At 42.0% G+C, this 22,195-nt stretch overlaps 1 protein-coding gene across 4 annotated transcripts in view; it reads right to left on the reverse strand.

The window, feature by feature from the left end:
• The window catches only part of WWC3 (WWC family member 3), a 240,276-nt gene that overhangs the window by 134,781 nt on the left and 83,300 nt on the right, over positions 1–22,195 (reverse strand). For 3 of the 4 annotated variants that reach the window (XM_030201617.1, XM_030201615.1, XM_030201619.1), the window contains exons 3-5: positions 18,461–18,661; positions 8,792–8,868; positions 5,744–5,823 (exon numbers count right to left, since the gene is read on the reverse strand). In XM_030201617.1, coding sequence (XP_030057477.1) covers positions 5,744–5,823; positions 8,792–8,868; positions 18,461–18,661 — 358 coding nt within the window. The remainder of the gene's footprint in view (positions 1–5,743; positions 5,824–8,791; positions 8,869–18,460; positions 18,662–22,195) is intronic. The other variant, XM_030201618.1, reaches the window with a different exon arrangement.

A 22,195-nucleotide genomic window follows, 5' to 3' on the forward strand; every position in this document is an offset into this window, starting at 1 on the left:
ACAGAAAAGAGATGAGACCAAAGGAGTAGAAGTGACCAGAACCATCTACAGTATGGGAATTCACTTCCCATTTTTGAAGGGAAGCTAATCTGCTTTTCAGGTGCATCTAGGAACTGTAATTAATCTAAAGTGGTTATTGCTGTCCTAGGATCCTGGGCAAGATCAGAAGAGATGAGCGAGTTGGCAACCTGGAACTGTTGCCCAACATACCTTCTGATGGGACAAAACGTTCCAGTAGATCATGCCTAAATATCAACATGCCTAAAGTTAACGACTTTTCTCAACTCACTTTAAACAAGATATTCACTGAGTAGATTCAGGCTGAATATCCCAATAAAGTTCACCTAGAGTTGTATGGTTAACTTTACCAAGACATGGCCAACTGAATATTGGTCTCAAAAATGTCAAGGTGCAAGGATACCAAATAGATAATAGAGGAACAAGAAGTACCTCACAGGGGTAGCACAACAAGGAATGAAGTGCAAAAGTTTAATGGACTCCCCATGCAGGCGTCATCGTCAAAACACGGCCATGTCAAGTACCTAAAAAAAAGTGTATTATTTTTTTTACCCACTTGGATTCATCATTTGCATCTCACTTCTCGTTTCCTTACATAGATGATAGAACCTGGGACACTGACTGAAAACTGATTGCCACATGTGTTCTCAGATTCACACCAACAATGTCAGCCTCAGATGTGATTTTCTGTACAACTCTCTGCAGATGGGTGACCAAAGTATTCTCAGTGAGGAAGAGAAATGCAGCCGGGACGTCAAAAATAACCCCAAAATGTTATTTAATACTAAAGGTCTAGGGGGTCCCAAATTTACCCCTAAATGAGAAAAAGTGTAGCTTCAAGGGTCTTAATCCCCATTAGTCAAGCATAACTTTGCAGAACAAACTAGCCATGAGGTTCTGGTGTATTGTCTGTATATGCTGGGTTTCCGAGGGGTGGTATACATATGCTTTGTTTCCTATGTGGCTGGGCATGCTATGCAAATTATGCTAGAAGCTTTAGTATTAGAGGTTTACCCTATGAATATGGGTGTGCCAAATGCTCAACACTTTCTGCAATGTGGTTTAATCTGTATTTTCAACTCCTCTGCAAAGTGCGTCACAATTTGGAAGCTGATTTATGCAGATGACATTTTTTCCTATAGATGATATATTAATTGAAATTGTGTTTGAAGATAGTACAGCTGTGGATAAGTAGAAACAAGCTTGCACTAAATTTAGCAAAGACAGAGATGATAGTTGAGCATGGTGCTGGTACTAATAATTATGATCCAGTTGTGTGTCAAAGCATTTCTTTAGCTGTGAAGAAACTAATTTTAAGCTTGGGGGTTATTTTAGATTCAGACCATGCAAGCAAAGTAAACAAGGTGATGCAGTCATCATTTTATTAGTTGCATGTCCTAAGTATGATCAAATCAATGCTACCAGTTAATGATTTTCAGATAACAATACAAAGCTTAGTCTTGACTAGACTAGATGATTGTAGTGCTCTATTTCTGGGTTTGACACTGTATGTAAAGTCAATCCCAAAAAGTAGGGAGTTTAGTAAAGGATTGAGAGTAGAGGATTTACATAAAGAGTCATACACGGATTGTCTCTCCCTAAGGATTTTTTTCCAGATAGTGAACTATTTCTGGGTTTGACATAGATGAGGCATAGTGAACTACAAACTGTACAAAACTTGGCAGTGAGATCAGTGATAGGGTTGACTCACACTGAACAAGTTACCCCTGGCCTTGAAAGAACTACGTTGGTTGTCTGTCTATTATAAGCTTATCAAACGATGTATTTATTTATGCATGCATGCCACAGTAGCCTCAGCATAGGCAACACAGCGGTTTACAATAAAAAATTAAGAGAAAAGGAGGTACTAGGCAGAATACAGCCGAGCAAAAACCTAGGTAGTGGAGGAGAGGAAGGTCTCTAGGAATGGGTAGGTCTTCAGTAGTTTCTTGAAAGAGTTGGTTGGTTTCTGATAGAGACGGACAAGTCCAGAAGAATAGTCGGGTTGTGACTTCGGAGGGAGCAGAAAGCGGACTGCGTAGGCACACATGTGGACTGCGTAGGTGCAACAGACCATGTGAAAATTAGGCGCCATCACAAGTCTGTTTGGGCGAGCAGTTGCTCCCCTAGCTAGGCCACTGGACAAGTCATTCCAAAGTTTGAGTCCTATATCTAAAGGCAGAGTTCCTCGACACTTTGAGATGCTCTGGCTTCACTATCTATAACTCAGGCATTAAGAGTTATCAGCCAGCTTGGGCATCACAACTTGTGGTGCCTTCATTTAAAAAAAACTGTATTATTCTGACACTAAGGAAGCAGCATTTTTATTTATTGGTCCCATACTGTGGAATAAGTAACCCAAGAGCGTGTGCCTTGTAATGGAATTGTCCAGGTTTAAGAAACTGTTGAAACAGCATGTGCGTCTGTTCAAGCATTTCCGGCCTGAGATTGCTATATTAGAATCTGAGGAATGGAATATAAACAGGTTGTTTGCAGATGTTGAGTACTGTCATTTAATTAATGTATGCTTTTGTTGGAAACTGCCTAGCTAATAGGTGGGCTAAAGTTTAGAAAAATAAATACAGTCTCTGTGGAAGAGTTTTACATTCATTTCAAATGACATTTCCCATATAGTTTCAAGTCATTTTTCACCCAGAATAATAGGACCCCCCCCCCCCCATTTTTTGGGGCGGGGGGTTGTACCCTATTGCTCAATAATACATATTTATCAACAGACACACTGCTGAAGAACAGATCCAAGCAACAGAGCACACTATTGATGATACTGCCCCCAAAATGGGAAAACAAAATTCAAACAAACACACCAAAACAAACTGAGAAATCCCATAAACACAGGAAACTAAACAAATTGAAAATTCTGGGCCTGTACATCCCTATTCTGTGGCAGCAGTTACTATACAGTTTTAGAGACCTCTCAGTTTATAGAAGTAGGACAGGATAGTGGGTATGTTTTATGGTAATATACAGTATTAGTAATGCAAAACTGTCACTATAAAACCTTGTGCTGAAGGAGTGGGTCTGGGTTATTAAAATTCTTCTACCCTTTTGGCCAAGTGGACAGAACTTGTAGCCAGAGTGCCTGGACTCTAAAAAACTGGGTCCTGTCAGGGTGGTCTATGGAAATGAAAGAAGGTTTTTCCCTGTTTGAGTGGGTAGCTTCACAAATCCAAGAAGTTCCTTGAACCAAGAAGACACAGGGATTTCTAGAAAGCCACAGTGAGGAAGAGATTAAACTCAAGGACTCGCCTGGAAAGCAGTGGCGTAGCCAGAAGTCAATTTTTGGGTGGGCCAACAGGTTGGATGGGTGGGCACTAGACAGTGGTGTGCTGGTAAATGTTTAACAACAGGCTCTCTCCCCGGTCCACCTCTGCACCCCCCCCCCCCCTGTCCACCTGTGCACCTCCCCTCAAAATTGCAGAGCTGGCTATAGCCGGGGAGAGAGCCTGGGGGGGGGGGGGGGCAATGCATTACTCTCTCCAGGAAAAAAAAATTTAATGATCCCAGGTTCCAATTTAATTCATGTTTAATGTGGGATAAAATGCCATAAATAAGTAAATAAATATAAACTTTTAATGTTGAGCACCTGATTCTCAAAGTGGACATATTCCAAACACTATAATGAAAATAAAATGATTTGCGTTACAAGACGTATGAGGAGAGACTTGATGACCTGAACATGTATACTCTGGAAGAAAGGAGAAACAGGGGTGATATGATACAGACGTTCAAATATTTGAAAAGTATTAATCCGCAAACGAACCTTTTCCGGAGGTGCGAAGGCGGTGGAACGAGAGGACATGAAATGAGATTGAAGGGGGGCAGACTCAAGAAAAATGTCAGGAAGTATTTTTTCACGGAGAGAGTAGTGGATGCTTGGAATGCCCTCCCGCGGGAGGTGGTGGAAATGAAAACGGTAACAGAATTCAAACACGCTTGGGATAAACATAAAGGAATCCTGTTCAGAAGGAATGGATCCTAAGGAGCTTAGCCGAGATTGGGTGGCAGAGCCAGCCGGTGGTGGGAGGCGAGGATAGTGCTGGGCAGACTTATACGGTCTGTGCCAGAGCCAGTGGTGGGAGGCGGGGCTGGTGGTTGGGAGGCGGGGATAGTGCTGGGCAGACTTATTGGTCTGTGCCCTGAAGAGGACAGGTACAAATCAAAGTAGGGTATACACAAAAAGTAGCACATATGAGTTTGTCTTGTTGGGCAGACTGGATGGACCATGCAGGTCTTTTTCTGCCGTCATTTACTATGTTACTATGTTGTTGTCTGGTGACTGTTTTTCTGATCATGCTGGCCCAGTATCCGATTCTGCTGCTATCTGTCCTCTTAACTCCGTTTCCAGGGCTTCCTTTCCATTTATTTCTTTACTTTCCTCCTTTCTTCTTCATTTCTTGCTCTATATCCATAAGTAAAAGCTGGGTCCTCCGCAGACTTGACTGTCCAGTGGATCCAGCTTCTGCCTATTTTCTTCATCCATGTGCAGTTTTTCTCCTCTCTTCCTTTTCCCTCATCTCATTTCTTTCCTCACTCTTCCATCCCCTCAATCCATGTCCAGCATTTCTTCTCTCTCCCTTCCCTCTCTTCCATCCATGTCCAGCAACCCTCCTCTCCCCTGTCCTTCCCTCCATCCATGTCCAGCAACCCTCCTCTCCCCTGCCCTCCCCTTCATACACCCATGTCCAGCAACCTTCCTATCTCCTCTTTCCTCCCCTCCATCCACGCATGTCCAGCAACTCTCCTCTCCCCTCCAGCCATCCATACCTAGCAATTCTCCTCTCTCTCCCCTTGTCCCCTCTATCCATCCATCCCCAGCAATTCTCTTCCCTCCCCTGCCCCCTCCATTCATCCATACCCAGCAATTCTCCTCTCTGCCCTGCCCCTATCCAGCCATACCCAGCAATTCTGTTCTTGCCCCTGCCCCCCTCTATCCATCTATACCATACCCAGCAATTCTCTTTTCTCCCCTGTCGCCATCAGCGATTCTCCTCTTGCCCCTCCCGCTCCCATCCATGTCCTGCGATTCCACCTGCCCACCCGGAGCCCTCTCCTCCCCCCCAAAAAAATTTACAGTGCAGGCTGAGCTCCGTTCCCGCATCTGCCTCCCTCACTCTCAAGGCAGTGCTTCCCAAACGCTGCCCACCGCCACCACGATCGCAGGATTTACCTCCCTCCATCTCAGCACTCAGCAGCAGCGGTAGCGAATCATACACGCTGCCTCCTTCTAACCCGGAAGCGTCTCCTCTGCTGGAAAGTGGAGGATATCTGAGAACAGCAGTCTCAACTACCCAGAAAAAAGAAGAGTAGATAATCTAGTAGAATGGAAAAACTCATCAAGGAATCTAAAGATCTGTTCTGACTTACTCTTTACATTTTGGTTTTCCTCTGCTTGGCTATGTGTTTTGAAGAATGTAACGTAAAAATTTCTTGAAATATTTTTGAGTGACAGTGTTGACCACAAGCAGAGTGCCACAGAATGTAGGACCTTGAAAAAATTTCAGCCACCTGCTTCTCACAGCCCCAACTGTGAAGGGTTGAGGCTACCAGCTTTTACCCACACTGTACCGTAGCTCTTCAAAAAAGAGATAACCCAAATGGTACACACTGCAAAGGCAAAAATCTGAACAAAAAATTAATCTTTAAACTCACTACAGAGCAATGATCTTCCTTCCTTGTGCAAACCACTGAAGTCCACTAAACTTACTCTTGTAAAGTCTCCACTCCTTTCTCCTTGTACTGAAGTTCTTGCTTCATCAAGGTCAATTCTCGTTTTAACCTAGAAAGCTAAAAACAAAATAATCATTCAGCAAGAAAGAACAGTGCAATCATATCATATGAAATTAGCTCTAATTAATTCAACCACAAAATCTGAACTCTATTGTGCATTTGAAAAGAGACTTTGTTAAAACATGACACAAACTGGCGTTTGTAAGAACAAAACATAGAAAATCAGGTTTTGCATGAGACATTTTTTATTGTACAACACAAATGATCTGGTTTGGCGGCCACTGGATGTAATTATAAAACTCTCAATTCTTATTCCCACATAGCCCCCAAAACATTCATTATAGAGCCAGGTTATTATTTATTAAGAATATAACAACAGCCATACTGTATCAGACCCAAGGTCCGTCAACCCTAGTATTCTGTTTCCAACAGCTGACAATCTAAGTCACAAAAAGGGTCTGAAAAAGTAGATAGTTTTCATATTATGTACTCCAAAGCATAAGCAGTGGCTTTTCTCAGGTCTGCCTAATGATTATGGACTTTTCCTCCAGGAATTTGTCCAAACCTTTTTAAAACAAGCTATGGGGACCTTTTACTAAGCCACAGTAAAAGGGACCCTGCGCTAGCAGCGGCGGCCATTTTTACCACAGCGGGTGAAAATAGCCAAAAATGAAATGGCCATGCTGTAAGTTCACACTTGCCGTATGGCTAATTTGGGTAGGAGAACTTACCTGATGTCTCCAGACAAACTCATCGAAGACATCAATCATTTTGCAATTAGGAAGTATATTTTAGTTAAGTATATTAATTTTCCTTGTAGATGTGTGATCAAGATTCAGTCAGTAAAATATGGTTTGTTTGTTTTTTTGAACTGGCCCATTTAGTGACATTCTGGACTCTAAGCTGACCTCTACCCCACTCCTTTTACTTCAGTACCGACTACATCTACTCCATAATGTATTTCGCTTTGTTTGGGCTTTCTGCTGTTTAGTTTTTGACAACGTTTCTTTGAATTGTGCCTTGCTCTTCTCCAATTGTGAACTTTACATATAATTCTCTTGTTACAGATTGTCTTCGTTTTCAGTTTCATATATAAAGAGGAGATATGGTTTGTATTAGTTACATTTTTTTAAATTTCCTGAATCAGACTTTCTATCTCTATTTTCACAAGATATTGTATCTTTTCGTTCAACAGTTTTCTTGTAAAATATGTAAAATGGAAGAAAAAGAAAATCAGACAACAAAGGGTAGGAAAAATAATTTTTTCGGACACGAGTATCAGACGCGCGCCAAAAATAAAATTACCGCAAGACCAACGCAGTAGCCGGGCGGTAACTCCATTACGGCGTGCGTTGGGCGCACATAGACACTTATGTGGCTAATTAAAAAGACTCCTCAAGTTTCATCTGTAACAGTTCCTTTCCCTTCTAGAAAAAAACTGTAGCTGAGAAGCATCATAAAAAAATGTAGGTATATTATCCAAACAAAGAGCACATATACAAGGATATCTTAACTGAAACTGAGCACCTGCAGCCAAAACTCTTTGTCGAAGACTCAGGAACTGTTTCCGTATGGATTCTGTAGATTTAGATACATCCGGAAATATAGAAACTTTTGCCTCAAAAATATTCAAATCTTTTGTTTTAAAGTAAATTTGCATTAAAAGCTTCCTTATCCTGATTAAAGACAAAAGTTACCAACAGGGTAGACCTTAGTTTAACCTCTTCTTGTGATCGCTCTAAAATGTCTGTAAGGTTCAAACTGAGGAAACTTCCACTAATGAAGATTCTCTTTCAGTAGGAGATTGCTTCTTAGAAACTGGCAAAAAATAAATTCTATGTAGCAGAGGGAGTGCTTTGAATATTTAAATACCTCTTGAAGGTGATATTGACATTAACTGAGGAAAGTTTAACAGGCACAAGTTCAGAAATCGAGTATAATTTTCAAAATTTTCAATTTTCCTTTGAAACAAAAGATGATCATCTAATATAGTAGCCCGAGAGCTCTTGATCTGATTAAATTGACCTGTTAATTCTTCAATCTTCCCTACTTGTATTTTTAAACTCTCTTCAGCTTTCTGAACCTTAAGTGAATTCTCAGCCACTGCTGGAAATACTAAGGAACATACTTTGTAGACAGATTCCAATCCAGCCCAGATAGAATCTAATTCCATCTCTGACAGTTTTACCAGGGGCAAGAGCACAAAAACCCCTGTCCTGGAATCTTCTTGGCCTCTCCAGAAACGGCTTGTGCCTCAGCACTACCCGACACTGGAGCTAGATCCAAGATAGACAATGAATCCTGCCCTCCAACAGAAGCCGAAAGCAGCGGTGAAGTTACTGCTGCGAACAGCATCTCGTCATCATCTCTTGGAGTGCTGGAGGGACCTCTGGGCCAGTCGGGCTGAGCGAAGCCTCACTCTCTAGTGCAGGGCTCTTCCTCTCGCCCTGCGCAGCAGAAACACCCAAAGGAATGCTCTGGAGGGTAAAGCACATTATCTCCCTGTTGAAGAGAGCCAACTGAGCTGTGGGGAGCCCAAGGCTTTCCTTTCCATTTAGGCATTAGTAAAGGTAAGAAGAAACAAGCAGAAAGGAATAATATGGAAAAACAGTCAGAGCTCAGCTCCATAGGTCCTCATCAGCCGCCATCTTACTCTCCCTTCTTCCACCAACAGGGGCAGTGAGAGATGGTCTTAGAAACGTACTTCTAGCTCTTGGAGCTGGCATGCATCATTCCCAGTGCTATCCAGGACCTCTGAGGTGGAAGGTTAGTGCTCTTTTGAATTCCCTTTGAATGAGACAATCATTATGTGCTGATTTTATAGACATGGGGTGGAGGGTGGGAAACAGTTATTTGATCAGGTCTGTTTGAGAAGGGATTTATTTTTATTTGTTTGTTAAAGATGTATTTATTGTAACTAAATGGAATTTAGCATGTATAACTATACTGCCATGGCTGGGGTTTTTTCCTATAATATCAATAAAGATGGTTTTCTATAAAAAGGAAAACAGAAACTGGTACTTACTCTGTCTCGACGACCTGCTATTTCTGCCTTAATCTGATAAGGGTCGTACTTCGTGTTGGTTGAAAATCCAGAGAAGGCTGAAAAGTAGCAAATATTTCCACTTTACTATGACTTCTGGACTATTCTTCAAATATCTGACCATTTAGAAAGACAGAAAAAATACAAAGAGAAAGAGTGAAAGAAAGAGAGTGAAAGAAAGGAAGAAAGAAAAAGTGAAAGAAAGAAAAACAGTGCCATAAAATATTATTGGGTCAACTTTCAAGGAGACTTCAGAGTGTAAACTGGTGTATTCATCTCAATTTCATTTAGTTCTATGTATCAGTCACTACTGCCAAAAATCCTGCTTCAAATGATTTACAATGTTTAGAATTTGATAATTAAAAATCAGTTAAAATAAAACATAAACCTACAAAAACATTTAAAAAACAGAATCACAGAAATCACAAATATAGAAATACATAAACAGAACTCTAAAAAAAAATAATAAAACCCTAAAATGCATGTAAATGGCTTTAGAAATTAGCCCTACAGGGGAAAAAAAAAAATCAAACCGCCCACACAAGTGCAACTACTGCAGGTATTTTTTACCCACAGGCTTTGTGTCAATAATCAAAACGAACTCACACACATGATTTTGCTTTGATTTTTGTTTTCACAAACCCACAGTATTTTCAAGCAAAATTTTAATGGAAAATGATAAGCATAGATTTGAAAATACAATTTTTGTTCTTTATTTTTCTCACCCAACCTATTCAGCACTCCGGGATCACTTCCAGTCAGTGCAGGAACATTACACGTGCCGCAGAACATCTGTAATTGTATTTGCGCTGAGAGTAGGTAATTTTCAAAAAACCAATTTACATGTGTAAACAAGCCGATTTCTGAAGGTAAAAATACTATCGCTCTCCCAAACAGCTGAAACACTACTTATTTAGGGCTAGATGCACTAATCAATCATTAGAGCCCTTCCCTTACCGATTCCCTTAGCGAATCGGTAAGGAACGGACATGCATCAAGGAAATGGAATGCAAATGAGCTGCTCGTTGTAGCTCACTTGCATTCTCTATTCCATCGTTAAACAGTCGGCCAATCGGCCGGTTGAGCATGTGCAGAGCAGCCAAGCATTATGCTGGCTGCTCTGCGCATGCCAAGGACATCCTTTATGGATGTCCTTCACTATTAAAAAAAACTCCTTCTAAAAAGACGTTCTTTTTACATGCTACAAGCTAATGTACAGTTCAGAGGCAAGAGAAGAAAAACTAACCTGATGATAAGGAGGAGCCTTTCAGCCCAGAAAAGCTGCTTTTTGTTTTCTTTTGGCCTGGCACAAAGGCCAGTGATGCTTAAGCAGTTTTGTTTGTTTTGGGTTTTTTTTTAATTTCATAGCAGGTTCAGTGCAGCTTACATATTATATACAGGTACTTATTTGTACCTGGGGCAATGGAGGGTTAAGTGACTTGCCCAGAGTCACAAGGAGCTGCCTGTGCCTGAAGTGGGAATTGAACCCAGTTCCCCAGGGCCAAGGTCTACCATGCTAACTGTTGGATTATTTGTAGTAAATAATTAGCAGATTTTAGTACACACAGCTTCAGCTTTAGAAATGTTAATTTCTTTCTTCATCTCTCTCTCATTCACCCCTGAATAATTCACTGCTGAGTCACTTTAAAGTTGAAGTAACAAAACATCTGTTTACTCACAGTTTGTAGTTAGATTATAATCAGACAGGCTTATATTTACATATTACTATACATTTGTCTTATCAGCTCCTTCCATGTGCTTAGATGGTAATGGATGCTCACACCACCATAGATCCTCTCAGGTTAGGAGAGATCATGAGCTCCATGAGCTCCATGTGCTCCATGTGCTTCATGTGCTGCATCTAACCCCCACAGGAAGTTGCATAGCTGTGTGACCTCTCTAAGTAATTCACATCAGAGGTCACAGAGTAATCACAGAGAAATAATAGGTGACAGGCAATGCATGTAAAAATACAATACATTCCAACAAACCCCTTCTCATGCATAACTGTCATGCAATTATTTATTCATACAAAGTCCAAGCTTTATACGCAGATTCACAAAATGTTCTCTGGGTAACGGTTTGGTCATGATGTCAGCTGTCATCTCACTGGTGTGACAATAGTGTAGACTGATGACCCCTTCTTTCGCCAACTCTCGCACGTTGTGGTATTTCGTTGCGATGTGCTTGGTGCGTGACTGAACCTTGTCATTCTGTGACAGTCGGATGCAGCTCTGATTATCTTCCATTATCTGGATTGGTCTCTTTTCAGCTATTCCAAAATCCAGCAAAAGTTTTTCAATCCACATCAGTTCTCTGCACGCTTCCGATACAGCCACATATTCAGCTTCTGTAGAAGACAAACTCACAATACTTTGTTTATGACTGGCCCATGAAATTTGTACATTTCCATACATAAACACATATCCACTTGTGGATTTATAATCAGAATGATCCCCTGCCCAATCTGAATCACAGTAACATATTAGTTTTGGATTACTATTGGCTGAAATCTTTAATTTACAATCAATGGTACCCTTTAAATACCTTACCATCCTTTTAACTGCAGTCCAATCTGATTTGGTAGGTGAGCTGACCCTTCTGCTCAAAATTCCTACTGCATTTGCTATATCAGCCCTGTATGTGGTAGTTAGATATAAAAGCTTACCTATGGCTGATCTATATTGGATGTTATCTGGTAAAGGTTCTCTTACTGTTTCATCCTTCAGAAAATCAGTGATCATGGGAGTGCTTACAACTTGGGCATCTTGCATACCTAAACTTTCAATAAGCTCATTTATTTTCTGCTTCTGGCTTAGAAGATAAGAACCATCATTTTGTTTCTCAATTTCTATACCAAGATAGTATGACACATTACCAAGTTCTTTTATCTCAACATTGAGGTTTAAACACTTTACAATGTCCTTGTACTCTTGCTCACTTTCGCTTGCAATGAGCAGATCATCAACAAAAGCTAAAATGTATGCATATTGTCCATTTGTGCACCTAGTGTACAAACATTTATCTGCTTCACCTTGCTTAAATCCTAAATTTGTCAATATTTCATGCAATTTTTCATTCCAACATTTTGCACTTTGCTTTAATCCATAAAGACCTTTGTTTAATTTACACACTAGCTGTCTTTGTTTTGTATTTATGAAACCTGTTGGCTGTTCCATGTACAAGTCTTCAGTTATTTCTCCATGAAGAAACGCTGTTTTCACATCAATGTGTTTGACTTGCATGCCTTTTGAGACTGCAATGCTCAGAAGTGTTCTTATTGTCGTGTGTTTCACTACAGGTGCAAACACTTCATCAAAATCTTCTCCATATTTTGAAGATATCCCTTTGCGACTAATCTGGCTTTATACCTTTCCACTTTTCCTTGTGCATTCCTTTTTAACTTGAATACCCATTTGCATCCTATAGCTTTCTTGCCAGGAGGTAATTTTGTAAGAATCCAAGTATTATTTTTATCCAATGCATCAATTTCTTCTTGTGCAGCTTTATGCCATTCAGCAGCTTCTTCTGCTGGCATTTTCTCAATCTCATCCCATGTTAAGGGCTCTTGAGCTTCTGCTGACTTTGTTAAGTAAGACAGTCTTGGGGGTGGAACACCTTTGTTTTCCCTGGATGAGCGTCTGACAACAGGTTGGTCTGACCTTTCCGCATCCTCTAAATCTGAGAGTCCTTCTCCAATTGATTCCCCTTCTCCAACTGTACTGTCTTCTTCAATGATCCTTTCTGTGTCTGTTTCCTCTGCCTGTTCCTCGTTAGAAACAGATGAGTTGCTTTCAGACATCTGCCTTGGTATGGCATTTATATACACTGGCATGTCTATTATGGTTCTAGTTTCATATTCTGGATGATAAGGCTCATCTGGGATAATCCAGCCTTTATCAACCCTTTTGTTTTCATCAAAATATGTAACATGTCTTATGCCAACAATGCCAGTTTTCAGATTCAAAATTCTATATCCTTTGTGTCCTGGAGCATAGCCAACTAAAATGCCCCTTTCTGTTGTGGAATCCAGCTTATGCCTTCTTTGCTTTGGTATATGAGCATATGCTGTACTTCCAAATGTTCTTATGTGTGACAGGTTTGGCTTCCTACCATGCCATGTCTCATGTGGTGTGCGCTCAGCGCCTTTAGTTGGCATTCTGTTTTGTAGGTACACTGCTGTGAGAATGGCTTCCCCCCATAGTCTTTTAGGGAGATTGCTATCTGACAGCATACATCTGGTCATTTCCACAAGTGACCTAAATTTTCTCTCTGCAACAGAATTTTGCTCTGGTGTATAAGCTACTGTTGTGATATGCTGAATGCCTTCTTGTTCTAGAAATGTGCGCATGCTTTGTGAAGTGAACTCACCACCATTGTCGGTCTGAAGAACCTTTGGTTTTCTTTCAAATTTATTGCACACCATGGCTACGTATTTCTTCAGCATGTCTGTGACTTGACTTTTTTCTTTCAGCAAATAGGCCACACAGTATCTAGAGAAATCATCCAAGAATATTAGCACAAATCTGTTATTTCCCAATGATGGGATATTAAACGGTCCACATAAGTCACTGTGTATTAAGTCCAGCACTTTATTACTCCTATTTCCTGTGTATGCAGGAAATGAGGGTCTCACACCTTTTTGAGTAACACAGTCTATGCATTTCTCCATTTTACCAGCATCTGCACTTATCTGAATGCCGGTGGCCAGTTGCTTACTGTAAAGATCCTGGATCACCTTAGAATCACGATGTCCCAGGCGGCGGTGCCAGATTTCCAGACTACATTTACCATCATTCTTCCTTACTTGCGCCATATGTGAGGCTTCACCTGAAATGCTCAGTTTATAAACATCATTATGCATAAAAGCTTCAGCATACACTTCATCATTTTTAGAGATTGTGCACTTACTGTTTTCAAAATGAATCGCAAATCCCTTCTTATCTAATGTAGATACACTAAGCATATTACAAACTGCTTGGGGAATATACAAGACATCACTTACAGGAATTTCTTTAACTTCATTAGACACTTTGCATTTTAAGAATCCAATACCTTTTGCTTGGATCTTAGCAGTCCCTGCGTTTGCAGTTTTAAGAATACCTTCCTCTGGACACATTTCCTGAAAGAAATTCTTACAATTGGTTAAATGGCATGTGCTCCCTGAATCCAAAATCCAAGTACTTTCATTTGAATTATTATTTACCATAGTCAAAGATTTTTCTGCCATTAGAAAGCCCTTGTGTTTATCTTTGTCCTTCATACATTTCCTGGTTTGAAAATTCTTTAGTTCCATTGGCTTAGGTGAGCTAGAGGGAGTGTTTTGTGTTTCCTTACACCATTTAGATACATGTCCCTCCTTTCCACATGAGTAGCAAATCAGCTTGCCCTTGGGTGGAGTTTTCCCATAGCTCCGCCTTCCTCTGTTCTTTGCCAAGAAATTTGTTTCATTTCTCTCTGACTTGCTTTGAGAACACATCTCCTCAGAATCATTTATTATGCATTCCTGCCTTAGTTTTGATGTTGTCTGTTCAAAAGATTGCCCTTCAATGGCCTCATTTACAGACCTAAAAACATCAAACTTCTTTGATAGTGAGGTAAAAAGAAATGCTCTTTTCAATGCATCACACATGGGAATTCCAGAAAGTTCTAGCTTTTGAAATGAAGACATAAGATGCATAATGTGATCATTACATTTACTTTTATCCCTTAATTTGGTTTCATTCAACTCTGCCAGCCAAATTGGTTGCTGCTTTGCATATGTAGTTGCATACATAGTTCTCAGTTTATATAAAATGTCCTTTGGTGTATCTTTTCCCTCCACTAATATGGCTTGTTTCTCTGAGAGAGCTTCCAAAAGCATGCACTTCACATAATAGTTTGCATTGTCCCATTCAGCCATATTTTCAGCTGTTCTGTCTTGATCTAAGCATATATTTAATCTTTTTGCTCGAAGGAGACATATGAATCTTAATTCCCACTGCCGATAATTAAACTCAGTTAATTTAGGCACCTTGAGAGAATAGAACAATGGTGAATTTCTTCCCTCAGCCATTTTCTTAGCCTTCTGTCTGCTGTGTGGGGGGAGAGAGAGAGACAGACTGAATCTTTCCTTTAAAACTTAAGAGAAAAAATGTGGCCTTTTTTTCTGCCTGGTAATATTTCTCTTCTTTTTCAATTCCTGAGCCCTGGGCCCATAACCCTTTTGTTGGATTATTTGTAGTAAATAATTAGCAGATTTTAGTACACACAGCTTCAGCTTTAGAAATGTTAATTTCTTTCTTCATCTCTCTCTCATTCACCCCTGAATAATTCACTGCTGAGTCACTTTAAAGTTGAAGTAACAAAACATCTGTTTACTCACAGTTTGTAGTTAGATTATAATCAGACAGGCTTATATTTACATATTACTATACATTTGTCTTATCAGCTCCTTCCATGTGCTTAGATGGTAATGGATGCTCACACCACCATAGATCCTCTCAGGTTAGGAGAGATCATGAGCTCCATGAGCTCCATGTGCTCCATGTGCTTCATGTGCTGCATCTAACCCCCACAGGAAGTTGCATAGCTGTGTGACCTCTCTAAGTAATTCACATCAGAGGTCACAGAGTAATCACAGAGAAATAATAGGTGACAGGCAATGCATGTAAAAATACAATACATTCCAACACTAACCACTAGCCCACTCCTCCACACAGCTTGTGCCCCCAGGATTTGGACGTGAGAGGACACAAATCAAAACTTTTTGGACGTCCCTCCCTCCAGGTCTCTCTCAGCCAATCATAGCACATTTAGCTGATACTGGTAACAGCTAAAAGCGCTGGGATTGGCTGAGAGAGACCTGGAGCTGATCAGTTATGCTATTACTTACTTGTTCTGGAGTGCTGTATTTTGTTATGCTGTTTTGATAAATGTTCAATAAAGACTTCATACAACTTAAAAAAGTGGGGAAAAAATCCAAGTGATCGTCCTTTTTAATTTTTTTAACAAAACTATTAGCAGGATTTGAACCCGCCACCTCTGGATTACAAGACTGGTGCTGTAACCACTCGGCCACAACTCTACTTACTTGGATGTCCCTCCCTTACTTCCAGGTCTCTCAGCTGAGTGAAGCACGGCCAAAAAGGACATTTTTATTATTGCGGGGGGGGGGGGGGGGGGGGGGGGGAGGCCACCCAAAATGGACGTTTTTCTTTTTTAAGCGAAGCTTTATTTTAAAAAATCAAACAGGCTCCGATGCTGCAGGCTCTGTTTTAGACATCATTCAACCCCAGAATAATAAAAACGTCCTTTTTGGCCGTGCTTCACTCAGCTGAGAGACCTGGAAGTCTCTGAGCCAATCACAGCGCGTTTAGCTCAGCTGAACGCGTTGTGATTGGCTCAGGGACTTCCAGGTCTCAGCTGAGTGAAGCACTGCCAAAAAAGACATTTTTATTATTGCAAAGGGGGAAGGCGGCCAAAATGGGCGCCCATCCAAAAATAAAGTCTATTTTGGCCCCCTTAATAATAAAAACGTCTTTTTTGACAGTGCTTCTCTCAGCTGAGACCTGGAAGTCCCTGAGCCAATCACAACGCGTTCAGCTGAGCTAAATGCGCTGTGATTGGCTCAGAGACTTCCAGGTCTCTCAGCTGAGTGAAGCACGGCCAAAAAAGCCGTTTTTATTATTCCGGGGTCCAAAAAAGAGCCTGCAGCATTGGAGCCTGTTTGATTTCATAAAGACGCTCCTGACGAGCACTTGGGCTGTTTTTCGGGTGGAGCACTCCCATAATGGCCGTCCATGATGAGCACTTGGCCGTTCCCCCCCCCCCCTCCCGGATTTTTTTTTTTTAACATTTTATGAAGTTTTCCAATCCCGCACAGCCCCAACGAGAGATACAGACCTCTTGTTAGATTTTCCACCTTTTTTTAGTGTTAAGGCAATCGGAACGGGTTAGGGCATCTCATCACCCTTAGGTGTTTCTATACAATTTGCTCACCTGCATTCCGTTTTCGTTAGCTGCTACCGTCGTCGGAAAAAAAGTATTTAGTGCATGCCAGGGTTTACTACTTGCTCGTTAAGGGCTTGTTAAGTTTAGTGCATCTGGCCCTTAGAGCAGTAGTTCTCAAACTTTATCTGTAGGACACTCAAGCACAGCTGGGTATTCAGAATATCCACAATGAATAAGCATGAGATAATCTGCATATAAATCTATCTCATGCATATTCATTGCAGATATCCTGAAAACCTAACTGGCTAGGGATTCTCCAGGACAAATTTGACAGCCACCAGTTTGGTCTTCTTTTTTTTTTTTCTCTCATCTGCCTATTTCCAATAGAAAAGTGATCTAGTTCATCTGGGAGTTCAGCATTCAGTGGTGATAGTGGTGTCATGTAACCTGCTTTCCACCAAGTTTAGCCACCATGTGACCTGACATTCTTGGCAGCACACTTCAGTGGTGTGCCGTTACCTTCTGCAGTCCTCATCACCTCCCTTCCCTGATGGTCTCCTGTCTGACTACTAACTAGGTCCAATCCTACTTTGCTTCCATGTTCTGAAAAGTGTACATTTACTAAGGGTTGCGTGGCTGGGAACAGTGTCCAGTACTAATATCTGTATGTACAGGACTGATCCTAGAGAAGTGCTGGACTTGGAACAGTAAACCTGCCATTGCAGGCTGCCTGGGGTCCCTCCACCACAATACCTTAAACCCTTCCCCTCTATCCTCACTGCCCCTATCCTCCTCTCTCCCTTGAATGATTCTCTCTCCTCTCCATCCTTGCCACAGAAGGAAAGCAAAGCTTCTCAGTTTGTCTGCTCCCTCACCCTCTGTTGATTTCAACCTGCAGTCTCAATATTTTCGAGACTACAGGGCCTTGCTTGGTTCAGATCAGGTGTGTTGCTATGGGGGGGCTTGGGGGACCTGGACCCCCTAATTTAGATTCAGGCTGCAGGCTTGCAGGGGTCCCCAAGCTCCACCAGTGGAAGAAGCCACCACATTGGGCCTCCAACCCTTCCCTATGCTTGCTCAGTTTTGTGGAAACTGAGCATGCGCTGGTGGGAGCGAGGACTGGCATGGCTGCCAAGGGAATGTGCAGGCTGTGGGTGGAGTGCCATTTCCACTAATGTATGTGAGGGGCAGCATTGTCAGGGCAACATTTTGTGCCCTACCCACCGAGGTCTGGCTATGTACCTGGTTTGGATTTCAAAAATTGAAGGCAACAAAATAGAAAGCAGAAGCAGGTAAACACTTGTTTTCTTCCTGCTAACAGGAGATAAAGAGGCTGCTGCCACCTCAAATGCACGGCACAGCAAGAAAAGGACTATCCTGCAGCAATCTGCCAAGATATGTGCCCCCCCCCCCCCCCCCCACCAACTCAGGGGTGTAAGTATGTGTGTGTGTGTATATATATATATATATATAAGTGGGTTAGGTGCTTAACACACACATAGAAATACAGATATAAGACAATGCACCTTTTAAAATAGGGTTACAAAACAAACATCTTTCCATCTCCTGTGTTTGAAAAGTTGGTGTACTTTTAGATAAGCATCAGCCACAGGAACACAATCTTAGTGGAAGTTTGTTCAATTTAAAAGGAAGTAGGGTGGGGGGAGGAGGTGGGAAGGAATGCAGCAGAATGGTAACAAAAAAAAAAACGAGCCGTACAGCTGGTATGGGAGTGGCTATCCTCACACAGTTCATGCAGCTGCTGGTACTCCTCCTGCGCCAGCTCAAACCTCTGCTGCTTAATCTGGTAGATCTCTTTCTTTGCATTTAGAGCCTCCTGGGCCACAATTAAATATTCCTTCAGCATCCGCTCCTGCTCCCTTCGCCACTGCTCTCTCGGGTCCTCAATTTGTGTGAGCTCTGTTAGGGAGAAACCATAGAAGTAAGCAAGCTGTCTCCATGAAACAATCACGTACCTACATTTTACTTAATCTATCATCAAGATGCAAGAAATGCTGAGAAGGGCCAAACCAAGGGTATATCACGATCTAAGTCAGGGTTCCCAACTCACTCCCGGAGTACCCACTTACCAGTCATGTTTTCAAGATATCCACACTGAATGAGATTGATTTGCATATACTGTTTTCATTGTATGCAAATCTCTTTCATGCATATTCATTATGGATATCCCGAAAACCTGACTGGCAAGAGGGTACTTCAGGACCGACTTGGGAAACACAGCTCTAGGTAAACTTTCAGCAATATGCTCCCCTATAATTGTCCGGCATCTTCCATTTCCTACTACCTCCCCCTCATGTCCATCATACTCCTCCATTTCCTACCTTCCTTACCTCCCAGTGTCCAACATCCTCCTCCATTTCCTACCCCCTCCCTCCACAGATCCTTCTCCATTTCCTACCTCCCTCCCTCGGTGTCCAACATCCTCCACCCCCCCCCCCCCCCAATGTCCAACATCCTCCTCCATTTCATACCTCCTCCCAGATCCTCTTCCTCCATTTCCTACATCCCCTTCCCCCCCGTCTCCAACATATTCCTCCATTTCATAGCTCACCCCGTATCTAACATATTCCTCCATTTCCTCCCTCTCCTCCCCCCCGATGTCCAACATCCTCCTCCATTTCCTACATCCCCTTCCACCCAGTCTCCAACATATTCCTCCTTTTCATACCTACCCTGTGTCTAACGTATTCCTCCATTTCCTCCCTCTCCTCCCCCCAATGTCCAACATCCTCCTCCATTTCCTACATCCCTTCCCCCCTCAGTGTCCAACATCCTCCTCCATTTCATACCTCATCCCCGTGTCCAACATCCTCCTCCATTTCCTCCCTTTCTTCCCCCCGATGTCCAACATCCTCCTCCACTTCCTCCCTTTCCTCCCCCTCTGATATCCAACATCCTCCTCCATTTCTCCCTCTCCTTTGCCCCAATGTCCAACATCCTCCTCCATTTCTTCTCTCTCCTCCCCCCCCCCCAGTGCCCAACATCCTCCTCCTCCATTTCCTATCTTCCCTCCCCCCATGTCCAAGATCCTCCTCCATTTCATACCTCTCCTTTCCCCCCCCCCCCCCAGGTGTCCATCCTCCTCCTCCATTTCCTACCCCTCCCTCCCCAGATCCTCCTCCATTTCCTACCTCCCTCCCTCGATGTCCAGCATCCTCCCTCCATTCCCCACCTCTCCAGTATCCAACATCCTCTTCCATTTCCTATCTCCGCCCAGATCCTCCTCTACTTCCTACATCACCTTTCCCCCAGTGTCCAACATCCTCCTCCATTTCCTACCTCCCCCCATGTCCAACATCCTCCTCCATTTCCTCCCTCTCCTCCCCCCTTATGTCCAACATCCTCCTCCCATTTCCTTTCCTCTCCCCCCAGTGACCAACATCCTCCTCCATTTCCTACACCTTTCCCCCATAATCAACATCCTCCTCTATTTTGTATCCCCCATGACCAACATCCTCCATTTTCTATCATACCTCCACGAAAGTATACAGCACCTTTCTATTTTCTACCCCACCTCAGATGTCCTTGCCTTCCCCTCCCCCCTAAAATGTCCACCATCTCTTCTCTTCTGCTTGTCACCACTGCTGTACCCCTCTGTCTGGCTACATAACAATATCAAGGCAATTTTACAATAAATAAAACATACAACCACGATCAATAAAATGTAAAAGAACCAACAACGAACAATCAATTAAACAACCAAACAGGGGAGAATGGCGTGGAGGAGAAATAAAACTGTAAATGAGAAACAGCATAACATAAATAAAGGGATAGAGGGAAACATCCAGCCAAAAGGATGGGGAGAGAAGTGAGAGGCAGGATTTGTATGTAGACATTTTTTTCTGATATAGAAGTATTACCACATAAAACTTAGCTGTACAATGTGGAGCTAGTTTATAGGGGCAGGTCACATGGTATAAATGTTAGCAGCACCCAAAGTGGCAATATCTTTCATTACTGACCCTGATGGTCATAAATATTTAAGCTCTTAGGGCCAGCAAAGATTTACACACTCTATAGGCATGCTCTGTTAAGGAAGGGGGGCAGTTATAAGCTAGAGAAAATGTGCATGGAGAAGATAATAGGTGATCAGATGCTTACAAAACTGTAGAAAGTTAGAGTTTTATTTTTCTTTCTTCAAATATGAAAAAAAAAAAACAAGGAAAGCCACCTACTATGGAAGGAAAAAACAGGCTGCAATTTGACTTTCACTCTACACTATTTCAAGATAAATAATACTACAGCTATATTTGTAAATACTACTACTCAAGAATGAATTCTAAAACCTCATATGTGCAAAACAGATGTATGAATGATATATAAATCTCCTCCAGCCACAGCAAAATATCCCTTGAGATACCTCAAATATCATATTTACAGCAAGAGTAAAGGATGCAATGGAAGAACCTCTCCACTTATTTATGTAGCTCAGTAATGTTGAGGGACTGAGACATAACTAACTAACCCTCTGCTGTTTCATTGCATAGGGCTGAATATATACTGGGACACTTTCTTTGTAAGATCACTAGGGGGTCCTTTTACTAGGGTATGCTAACGGTTTTAAATTCCTATGGGCTCCATGGCATTTAGCACATGCTAATCGTTAGTACACACTAAATCTGTTAGCGCAGCTTAGTAAAAGGAACCCTGTCACAAAACGCCTAGTCAACCGCCTGGAGTTACCCCACTGCCACTTAGAGGGTCTATCCCCAGCACTGCTCAGGTCCACCTGCCGCTCGTGCTCTACACTAGCACTCTCCTCCCACCGACTGGGTCACAACTGCCTCTGAGCAAGTCTCTCTCAAATTATCCCCAGTGATTTCAAGGTTACTGGGGCCACAATCCCAGTGGTTCCACAGCTCACAGAAAGCACTCACAGACCCAACACACAAATCACCAGGATTCTTTATCAGTCCAGGCAGGCAGAGGCAATAAACAATTGTTTATTGTATTAATATAAAAAAAATTAGCAATCAAAAAACAGTAACAGGTAACTGAAATATGGATCAATTATAACACTAACTAAACATTTATTTACTTCCTAAAAAGTACCTGGGGAGATCAGGACATATAGCTGCTCACCAGTTATCAAATATAATTGTTTTTTACAGGGCTTCAGCAAAGAGCTTTCTCTCTCTCTCTTCCCCCAGGCTGAAACCGAAGCAAAAGCCACTAACTGCTGGGTAATTTCAAACTCCAGACCAAAGACCAGAACAACATTTGAAAAGCTGGTTACACCCCTGCAAGGCATTTCCTATTATCTGTATGCTAACTAAAAGAAAGAGAGGTCAGTCCTCTAACAGCTTTAAGCATAAACATGCACCACCTGCTGGCCAAACTAGAGAAATATACTTCCGAATTAATTTAGGCAGTTTACAGGCTTAAAACACACTGTTCTGTCACAACCCCCAAGACATTTTGCATTTGCAGGTC

Source organism: Microcaecilia unicolor, chromosome 4 (assembly GCF_901765095.1).
Source record: "Microcaecilia unicolor chromosome 4, aMicUni1.1, whole genome shotgun sequence".
Lineage (NCBI taxonomy): Eukaryota > Metazoa > Chordata > Amphibia > Gymnophiona > Siphonopidae > Microcaecilia > Microcaecilia unicolor.